An 11,069-nucleotide genomic window follows, 5' to 3' on the forward strand; every position below is an offset into this window, starting at 1 on the left:
AGATTTCTATATATGGTATAACAAAAATCGCTTCTCACCACTACCGAAACATTCGATTAGATAAGAGATCCAACGTAACAGTAAGACCATTCACCTTCACGCTATCATCGGTACAGTCTACCTTGAGTGATCAAAAAAGACGCAGCTATGGCACCGTCTCTGGAAAACCTACCGCAGTACATTCACGATGCGGTAGCTCGGATAGCCCCCGAGCAGGGATTCACTCCTGGTCAGTTCAAAATCAGCTTCGAAGTCGGTTCCGGAAAGGGTGATGGTTTCGCTGCAGATATGTTCCGTGCCCGGATAACCGAGGATGGCCGTTCATTCCTTTGTGGACCATCATTCAGTGAGGTACTCCTGGATTTTAGCTCCTGAAAAGTGCTTAAAAAGTGCAAAAATGCCTCAGGGCAAGAAAAAGAGGCGGTCCTCACCAGCAGGATCGGCAGATTTGAAGAAGCTAAAGAATGCCGAAGCGCTACCTGCAAAGCCAGGCAGTTTGAGCAAGGACGCTCAAAATTCGTCTGGAAACCAGTTCGCTACCCTCCCTGTGGACGTGAGCGAGAAGGAAGAATTTGAACGACGGGAGAAGTTGCCACCCATTTTTGTGAAAACATTGTCATCGGATTCGGTGCGAAAGTGGCTGACCGGGTTTATCAAATCTGGTGCTTTACGAGCTTCCATTCGCTTGTGTGCTGATGGACTCAAAATTCTGCTACCTACCAGAAAGGATTACAACTACGTTCGGGATTTCCTGAACAACACAAAGATTGAATACTACAGCCATGACGATCCAGGTAAACGCCCCATGAAACAGGTCCTCCGAGGCCTGTACGACATGGATGTGAGTGTGCTGAAAGAAGAGCTCAAAACTCTGAAGTTGAACGTGATCGAAGTCTTCAAGATGACGAGACACAACAAGGACATCAAGTATCGTGATCAACTGTATCTGGTTCATCTCGAGAGAGGATCGACAACGCCGTCTGAGCTGAAAGCAGTTCGGGCAATTTTCAACATCATCGTGACTTGGGAACGTTATCGTCCAGTGCACCGTGACGTGACACAGTGTTCGAATTGCTTGCAGTTTGGACATGGTGGAAGGAACTGTTTCATCAAGAGTCGTTGTGCAACCTGCGGAGGTGAGCACAAAACTCAAGCGTGCAACACAATCAACGAGAACATCGAAGCGAAATGCTTCAATTGCGGCGGCGACCATTCTACCAAGAATCGAAGCTGCCCAAAACCTGCTGAGTTTGTAAAAATTCGGCAGCAAGCGACGACGAGGCACCAACCAAATCGTCGCAAAACACCACCAGCATACACGGACGTGGATTTTCCTGCTTTGGCGTCACCAGGAGCAGGATCTACTCGAGTGGTTCCAAATCTGCAGCCATTGCCGTTGAATCAGCGGCAAAGAGTTGCAGAGCATACAACACCTCCAGTGAACGAAGCCCGCAGACAGCACTTTGGCGCAACGATCATATACGAACGAGAGTTCGATGCGTACTCGAAGTTCTTACCAGCTATCTTCGAGTTTCAGCGAGAGCGGGGCGTTACGGAAGAACTTGGGGAAGGATTCTTCAACGTACCCAAGTGCTACTTGGCGTACTTCGAAGCCGAGAAGGAGGAGACGGCAATCTTGATGGAAGACCTGCGTCTCCGAGGTTACCGGATGTGGAACAAGATGATACCGGTGGACTACGAGCACGTTAAGCTGCTGATGGTTCAGCTGGGAAGACTGCACGCCGTATCGTTCGCCATGAAGGATCAACGTCCTGAGATATTCGAACCCTTTAAGGTTTCCGATCCGTTTTCAATGATGGTCGACGGAAATGAACCAGTTATGGGAATGATCCAAACGTCGTTTGAACGTGCCATTGGATTGCTGAATCCAGAGGACAAGCTGCTGCCAAAGTTGCTCGCGTTCAAAAGCACCCTATTCAAAGACTTGAAAGACCTCATCATCGGGCTACCTACGTTGGAGCCAGCCACAACACAATTTTAGTGCTCCGTTAAAATTTCGATTTTTTCACGCCGCGGGTGAAGTATTTAATCGCGAACTTGCCGCCCGGAGATGCCCAAGCGTGGCGCTAGGCATGGCAACTCGAATGCAGCACCGGGGACCTCGCGGAACCCGTCTCCTGGCCGGATTACTAAAAATAATCCGGCCAATAGTCAAATCAAGCCTTCCACCGCGGCGACAGCGTTGGAAGGCATTGACAAAACAAAGCTGCATCCACACTATCGCAGCCCGTACCAGCTACGTGTGAAGACAGCTAAGGCAGGCCGGCAGGCCTCCGGCGTCTCCTCCGTCACCCCCGTCCCCACACGCAACGAGTTCGAGCCGCTGAGTGGTGACGATGAGGACAATGAAGACGACTGCAGCACCAGCAGTAGCGGCGACGATGACGACCCTGCACGCGGGTCGAAGAAAGGAGAAACCAGCAAAACTGCGGCGAAGGAAAGAAGACCTCCGCCGATATTTGTCGTCGACACACTAGCCGATCATGTGGACGAGCTACTGGAGGTCAAACCTACTGTTTGAAGATCGGTAAGAAGAATGTGCAAGTGATCACGTTGTTAAGAGCGAACTACGATAAAGTGTTGATGGTCCTCAAAACACACAACGTGAAATACTTCACATTCGATCCGGCTGAAACAGTGCCGGTTAAAATAGTCCTGCAAGGGTACACGGACCGGCCAGTGGAGGACCTGGCTGGGCACCTTGCCGACGTTAACGTTCACCCCCGGGACATCAAGGTGCTCTCAAGAACGACTACCGTCACGGGTACTCACGTGCTGTACCTACTCTACTTCGATCGTGGAACCGTCAAGCTCCAGGATCTCCGACGGAAAAAAACGTTGGACGGTTTCTGGGTGACTTGGAGGTATTTCTCAAAGAATTCGACAGACGCAGCTCAATGCCACCGTTGCCAAAAATTCGGCCACGGCTCAAGAAATTGCAACCTCCCGCCGCGCTGCGTTAAGTGCGGTGAAATGTATTTCACGGAGAAGTGCAAACTTCCCCAGAAAGCGAGGCTGAGTGAAAGCGACGCTCAGCAGCACCGGTCGCGTGTCAAGTGCGCGAACTGCGATGGCAACCATACAGCGAACTTCCGCGGCTGTGCCGCGCGTAAAGCATACCTCGAGGAGCAGGCTAAGAAGAAAAAGAAGCTTCCAGCGACCCGGCCGCCTCAAGATTAAGCCCAACCGTTCCTGTAGCTGGACAAGGCGCGGCAGATCGGATTACTCCAGCGATTCCTCCCGGCTGGGGAGGTTCCTACGCAAGCGTGACCGCGGCGAGCGGTACAGTTCCGGAACAAGCAGCTGTGTCCGGAGATGACCTATTCACTCTGCCAGAGTTTTTTCGCTCGCGGGGAAATGTTAACTCGTTTTCGTGCCTGCCGGAACAAGGCAGAACAGTTCATGGCTCTGGGAGAGCTCATGATCAAATACGTATACAACGGATAAGCTGCCTCGTGCAGCGCTGCTCTTCGGCGTCAACAGACAAAATCATACTGTGATCTAGATTTAAGTTTTCCTCTAACTATCCCCTTTCTATAGCAATTTTGTAGGTTTTTTTTTCTTGAACTTTTTCCTACTTGTGATTAGCCTTTAGAATAACCAATTGTGTCAAAAGACAAATTTATCAACACATAGCTGAAAGGACCTCCAAATCTCTATTAGGTTTAATTGTAAAGAAAATTGTGAATTGATTATTTACTTAATAAAAACTGAATTGAAAAATTGAAATTGAAAGACCTCATGAATCCAGCACTCTGCGAGCCGTACGCGGTTCTTGGTCACGGTGACTGTTGGATCAACAACATGATCTTCTCGTACAAGGTAATTGCTCAAATACTACCTCCAAAACCCATCTTCCCAATGCTTCCTCAAACTTTCAGAACGGCACCCCCTCCGACATAGTCCTGCTCGACTGGCAGATCTGCCGTTACGTATCCCCAGTCCTGGACCTGCTCTACTTCATCTTCTGCTGCACCGACGGCGAGTTCCGCAGCAAGCACTACGACGACATGATCCGGACGTACCACCAATCGCTGTCCCAACTACTCCAAAAGCTCGGCGGTGATCCGGCCCGCCAGTTCCCGTACCCAGTCCTCCTCCGTCAGCTGGGCCAGCACGGCCGGTTTGGGCTGCTGATGGCGGCGTGTCTGACGCCGATGCTGGTCAGCGAGAGTCGCGATCTGCCCGACATGGAGCAGCTGGCGGAGCGGTTCGAGGAAACGCGCACCATGACGCTGGAGGTCAAGACGGACGAGACGGAGCGGCGGTACCGGAAGCGGATGGGCGAGGTGCTGCGGGATGTGGCCGCGTTTGGGTACATTTAAGAGGGGGGGTTTAGATGATTATCTGTTTATATAAATAGCGTAGACTATGATGCTTGCAATAAAAAAAAATACAATGGAGAATTTCCCTTATCCTCTTAACATTCAAACTCCCAACCCCTTAAAAAAGTTGTAACGGTATCTTCAACTTGCTGATTCTCGGGCATTACTTAACCAATCGTGAAAGATCAGATTGGGTACACATACATGACGAAATCCAGTATGCAATCCGCTAACCCGCTAGAAGATTTTATTTTCCTACTTAATGTTCTGTAAATGATTAATTATTTAGGAAATGAGAAAAAATAGAACTGGAAGTAACTTTTTAGATACGTATTTTATTCTTAAAGCTTTTCTACCAAACTATGTATGTTTATCTCGGTTTCCCTCTAATACTTAAATTTTGTTGTCTTAAAATCCAAAGCTTGCTAAAATTTAGAACTCATACATAAAATATAGTTAACAAATAAGAATATTTTGAAACGCAATGCTAACGAAGGTTGATTTTTCAAAAATGTGTACATGTTTTGGGTCCCCCCCTTCATTTTGTCCGGAAATTTTCGAGAGCGGTTTGAAAAAAACACAAAACATTAATGAAAAATATTATTTTTGAACTAAGATGAAAAATATTTAACTCATTTTTTATTATTGTTTCCTAATTATGTATTTTAAAATACAAAAATCAATATATTATATATTAAAAAAATTCCAAAAATGTAGAACTTTTTAAAAAGGCCGTTGCCAATATTTTTTGAAGTTTATGATTTTTGAAAAATATTTGCAACGGCCAAATTGAGAATATACTTTTGTTCATAAATTACAGAAATTGTAAAGATTTAAATATATTTATAAATATATTTTAAATTTCAAAATTTAAAAATCCTCCTTTAAAAAATCAGTAATTCAAAAAAATGTGCAAATTTCAGCATTACAATAATTATAAAAATAAAAAAATCAATCTTTAAAAAAATTTGTTTATGAAAATTATAAGAATTTAAGGATTTTAAAAATTTTAATTTTTTAAATATAAAAAGATAAAAAATATGTTTTTTTTTAATTTGGAATTTTGAAAATAAATAAATCTTTTATTCTTATATGTTTCAAAATTAAAATTTTAGTGTTTTTTAAGTTTCTAAATTACAAAATAAATGATTTTTTGAATTCTTGAGTTGTTATTTTTTTTAATTGTAATGTTCAGAATTTAGAATAATGCTATTTTTTAATTCTTGAATTTTTAAACTCTACGAAATCTGCAGATTACGACATTTCTTCTAAAGATTTTTTTGATTTGGTTCGAACTTTCCTATGACCAAAGAAATCAAGTTGTGTCATTGGTTCACCCATACAAGTCTCCATACAATTTTGGCAGCTGTCCTTACAAAAATGGTCCGTAAGTTTTCAAATATCTGAAGGAATTTTCTGATCGATTTGGTGTCTTCAGTAAAGTTATAGGTATTGATAAGGACTTTTTAGAAAAAATATCTAAATGGAATTTCATTTGCCGATATTTAAATTACTATTTTTTACAATGAAAAAACCCAAAATCATTTTTTTACAATTTTTATGATTTTTAATCAGTGACAGGGACAGGCAAAATTTAGTTTTTGAGAAAAAAAATAAAATTTTAGTCAGACCAAATTTTTGACTTTACAGAATTTCAAAGATTATTTGATAAAGTGCAGAACGAAAGAAATTTCCCATTGTTCGATTTTTTGGAATAGTTATGATTTGATTGGTTCCATAATGATTTTTTAAAAGGTTCTGAAATTCAGCGAATAAAAAGATACAATAGAAATTTCTCAAGTCTCATCCACACATGTACACACTTTCTAATGCAGAGGCATCGAAATATTGATCTTTAGAAATTGTTTTTTTTTTTGTGAAATAAAGTTGATTTAAAAGTCGGCAGAATTTTTTGTTTTGAATGTTCCTCGAAGATACCAACTCTATCAGAATATTACTTTAAAAGGCTTCTTTGGTCATAGCAAAGGCCCACACAAATTTTGAGCCAAATCAAAAAATAAAAATTTAAATTAAAAAATGAATTAATCTTTTCAAAAAATTTAAGGATTTCAAAATTTCGAAATTTTAATAAAAACATTTCAAAATATATTTTTTTAAATTTTGGAATTATGAAATGTTTTCTTATATTTTGTTATGTTGAAAAACTTATTTTTTTTATTTTAGATTTACTGAACTTCTTATGATTTTTTTTGGGTCAATACATCTTCAAATTATTATTTTATTATTTAACTATTCAATAATAGTTAAATAATAAAATAATAATTTGAAGATGAACTTTTATGTTGTTTTTTGAATTCAAATATTATTAGTTTGTGGTTTAACGTGGGTCATGAGTTTTTTTTTGTTTTGAAATACATATCTGGAGTTTTTTTTTAAAGGTCCAATAAGCCAAATTTCCAGTTTTTGCTTTTTTAGTGTTTTTGAAACCATCTTGAGTCAGGGGTATTGAAAAACACCCAAAAAGCAAAAACTGATAATTTGGTTTATTGGACCTTTAAAAAAAAAATACTATAATTTTTTTTGAATATTTTTGTTAGTTTTAGTTCTAGCCGTGCATTTGAATTAAATAAGGGATCAGTAGTGTAAAACTTCAAAAGTGTATCGAAATAGTAGTTTATGCAACATGTTGCAAAAAGTTATTTTTTCCACACGGGTCGTACATTAATCCAACGAAGTTCACCGATTTTGTGTGAGTTCGTAGAGAATTACCCATAATGATTTTTTTTTCTTAAAAATTACAAGAATGTCAAGGATTAAAATATTAAAAATTAATTCTACGGGAGTAATGCGTGAAACTTTGTTTTGTCCCGATCACGAATCCGAGGTCCGTTTTTGATATCTCGTGACGGAGGGCATGATTTTGAACATGCGAAACAGTGCAAAATTTGAGCCTGAAATTGAATTGAAAATTGGGGTACTATTAAAATTAGACCTGATTTGATGGCGTACTCAGTTACTTCGATGTAAAAAATATTGGAACATGTCATTTTATGGGAAATTCAATGTAAAAGTACATTGAATTTCCCATAAAATGACATGTTCCAATTTTTTTTACATCAAGTAACGGAAAATGAGAGAATTTTTAAAACTTTTTTAGTGTTTTTTCGATGAAAAATACGTTTTTTTCGGAATTCTGAGTACGCCATCAAATCAGGCGTCTAATTTTACATAAAAGTCCCTTTTACACCAAATTTCAATCTCATCACCGTTTCAGGCTGCAAATTATTGAAAAACACCTATTTTTTCGCATGTTCAAAAATGGAAGGGGTCGTACCGCCCCTCCGTCACGAGATATCAAAAAACGAACCTCGGATTCGTGATCAGGGACAAAAGTTACCCCTTAGGACAAAGTTTCACGCAAATCGAAGAGGGGTCGGGGCAACTTTTCCCGATTTCGTGTGAGTTGGTAGAGAATTACCCAAATGTTTTTCTAATCCTGGAATTGTGAAAACTATTTAATCTTATTTTTGAATATTGAGAATTTAAAATTTAGTTTTTTTATGAACAGGTAGTTCAAAAAAAACTATTTTTTATTCTTGAATTGTTAAATTACAAAATTATTAGAAGATGAACTTTTATGGTTAGTTAAAATTAGTTTTTTTTCAAAATGGAATTACAAAAATCTATATTATGTAAAATTATCAAATCAAGAGGATGACAATGTTCCAACGTGAAGTATACTCACATCAGCGAAAATTATCCCCTGACCGCAAGCAACTAATACTAAACAAAATAGCTCCGCGTTGGTGCTAGCTAGCTGTGCATAGAATACGTACTAAAAATAAAAACACCTCTTGGTGAACGTGGCGTGGTGACTTCATTCATCCGATCTCACACACTTGTAAATCGTCAGAAAGCTGTTAGTTTTGTGTGTTCGTTCTCCAGTGTCAAGTTAGTATTCATCAACAATCCGCGGTGGTCAACAGGTTAGATACTCTCGCAATTTACGTTGGTTTAGTACCACTCAAAGCTATTGTTTATTCAACTAATTGAAGACTCGAATTCCAGAAGCAAAGCTACAACAACACCAATCGATACATCCAAGTCAAGCAAAAATTACCTAGTCACACCCATCTTATCTCAAGCAGGTACTATTTGAATACGGGTTCTGCCGGTAGAAGTGCCATTTCAGTATCACCGACAACGTCGTCCAGCAAAAATGGAAGCCGAACCTTCCTCCTCTCCCCAACAAGACTTGGTCCTTCCCCAGTACATCCACGACGCCGTTGGCCGGATTGCCGTCGAAAACGGTTTCACGGCGGGTCAGTTCCGGGTCGACTTCCAGGTGGGATCCGACAAGGGCGACGGATTCTCCGCGGACATGTTCCGAGTTCGCGTTACGGAGCAGTCCCGCGAGTGGGCCCTGCTGTGCAAGGTGCCACCGATCAGCGAGGCCCGCCGACGGCAGTTCGATTCGATGGCGATCTTCGAGCGGGAGGTGGATGTTTACTCAAAGCTGTTGCCGGCGATTTACGCGTTTCAGCGGGAGAAGGGCGTGCGGGAGGAGGATGGGTTCTTCAGCGCTCCCAACTGTTATCTGTCTTACTATGAGAAAACGAGGGAAGAATCGGTCATCTTGATGGACGACTTGCGTCTCCAGGGTTACCGGATGTGGAACAAGACGGTTCCGGTGGACTACGAGCACGTCAGGCTGTTGATGGTTCAGCTGGGACGGCTGCACGCCGTTTCGTTCGTCATGAAGGAGCAACGTCCGGAGCAGTTTGAGCAGTTCAAGGTACCCGATCCGATCTGCACCATGATGAGATCGAACGAAATGTTCACGGTGATGCTGCACATGTCACTGGATCGAGCGATTGGAGTCCTGGCCCCCGAAGAAGACAAGCTACGCCAGACTCTGCTGCAGAGCAAAGACACCATGTTCGACGACTTGCAAGGTCTGGTAGACCCAAAGAACTGCGAACCGTACGCAGTTCTCAACCACGGAGACTGCTGGATCAACAACACGATCTTCAAATACGAGGTAAGCCCTACAACCTTCAAAAGCCAACTCTTCACCCAAATATCTCTTCCAGAACTCAACCCCATCGAAGATCGCCGTCCTCGACTGGCAAGTCTCCCGTTACGTTTCCCCAGCCCTGGACCTGCTCTACTTCATCTTCTGCTGCACCGACGGCGACTTCCGCCACAAGCACTACGAAGAAATCCTCCAACTCTACCACACCTCCCTGTCGGAACACCTTGAAAAGCTCGGCGGTGATGCCAGCCGGCAGTTTCCGTACGAGGAACTTTTAAACCAACTCAAGCGGCACGGCAAGTTCGGCCTAATGATGGCGGTCTTTATGGTGCCGATGTTGTGCGTTGAAAACGCGGACTTGCCCGACATGAACGAGCATGCGGAAAAGATGGTGGAGAGCAAGGAGGTGGATGTGTCGTTTATGGTGGGCAAGTCGGATGGCAGGTACCGGAAGCGAATGGGGGAAGCTTTGAGGGATTTGGCGGCGTATGGGTATGTGTAGAATTGTCTTGTTCGTTCTGAATCAAATACAAAAATGATTTCAATATTAATTAAATTAAGATGTGAAAAAAGTTAAATCAGTGAAAATGTACAATCTCCATTGTGTAATAGTTCAAAGTAAGAAACTATCAAAATAAAACTATCAAAACCTAGCTTATGCAACGAGTTCCTAAATGAAGAAACTAATTAAATCTTTTTTTTTTTTTTGTTCGATGCCACTATCCACTGCGACCAGGAATTAGATCTATTGCGGACTTGCAATTCTATTTATAGAATCACAAAGGCTTTTTTCTGTTATTAGGCAGATGGGACACGCACACACGCTATTGTTGAGCAAGTGTGTCGAGCGATCCACTGCCGTAACTTCGCCGCCGAAGAGGTTTGAATGTTTTTTCAATCCTCTTTGGCTCTGCCTTTTCCACTCTGTACTGTCCAAATGTATCGCTAGAACCGAAGTGCACATTTTACGTTTACTTATACCCAGCTAGCCCTTAAGTTCTGGTTTCTGGAAAACTCGTCCCTTCAAAGCACTTTTTGCGATCGGGCCGTGGAGCTCTGTAGGGCAATTATACAGAGAACAGTTGGTCCTTATACATGTGAAGAGTACAGGGGAAAGGATGTGCCAAGCAATGTGGGTTTGAAACCACGATCTTCCGCTCGTAAAGCGAAACCTGTAAATTAAATCTTGCCTCTAATGTTGCCATATCATAACTTTGACGTTCAATAACAGCTCATAAAAGGCGTTTTCAACTGAAATCGAGTGATTAACAGTCAAGTTACTAAGCCCCATTTTAGCGTTACATGGATTTTCAAAAAGCTGTAACTTGGTGAAAATTACATGAAATATCAACTTCATATATACCATTGGATTTGAAAATTAATCAACTTTAAGATAAAAATATTTAATATGGTGGTTTAGGGGGGCGGGTCCCCGGGGGGAGGGGCCAAAGGAAAAAAAACAGCGTTACATGGAATTCAAGGGCTCAGAGCACATCGTAAAATAACCCAAAATACCAACTTATATAGGTTTTTGGAAAGGGGAGAATCTCTACTTTAAGGGAAAAATATTTAAAACATGTTAAAAATATTTTAACAATTTTTAAAAAATAGTTATCGTAACTATTTTTACAAAAGTAATATTCATTTGAACTATAAAGCCAAATTTTGAAGAAATATGGTCATGCGACATATCAAAATTCATGAAATTATTCAAGGAATCGATATAT

The 11,069-nt window shown here is 41.4% G+C and overlaps 1 protein-coding gene across 5 annotated transcripts; it reads left to right on the top strand.

The window, feature by feature from the left end:
* Nucleotides 1-8,149: 8,149 nt before the first annotated feature.
* Nucleotides 8,150-9,995, top strand: LOC6053933. Of its 5 annotated transcripts, none has more exons than XM_038266414.1 (3): nt 8,150-8,293; nt 8,376-9,348; nt 9,401-9,995. In XM_038266414.1, exons 2-3 carry the CDS (start codon nt 8,527-8,529, stop codon nt 9,842-9,844), a joined length of 1,266 nt encoding a protein of 421 aa, XP_038122342.1. In that variant the 5' UTR covers nt 8,150-8,293; nt 8,376-8,526; the 3' UTR covers nt 9,845-9,995. The 5 variants fall into 5 exon arrangements, with proteins under 5 accessions (XP_038122342.1, XP_038122344.1, XP_038122341.1 ...); XM_038266416.1 differs by having other exon boundaries at nt 8,163-8,315; XM_038266417.1 differs by having other exon boundaries at nt 8,178-8,293; nt 8,456-9,348.
* Nucleotides 9,996-11,069: the final 1,074 nt, after the last annotated feature.

This window comes from Culex quinquefasciatus, chromosome 3 (genome assembly GCF_015732765.1).
Source record: "Culex quinquefasciatus strain JHB chromosome 3, VPISU_Cqui_1.0_pri_paternal, whole genome shotgun sequence".
Classification (NCBI taxonomy): domain Eukaryota; kingdom Metazoa; phylum Arthropoda; class Insecta; order Diptera; family Culicidae; genus Culex; species Culex quinquefasciatus.

Bases quoted from the DNA above. Each gene is read 5' to 3' on its own strand.
- LOC6053933 (XM_038266414.1), top strand. From the start codon at position 8,527: ATGGAAGCCGAACCTTCCTCCTCTCCCCAACAAGACTTGGTCCTTCCC. The intron at 9,349-9,400 runs GTAAGCCCTACA...TATCTCTTCCAG, and splicing joins ACACGATCTTCAAATACGAG to AACTCAACCCCATCGAAGAT.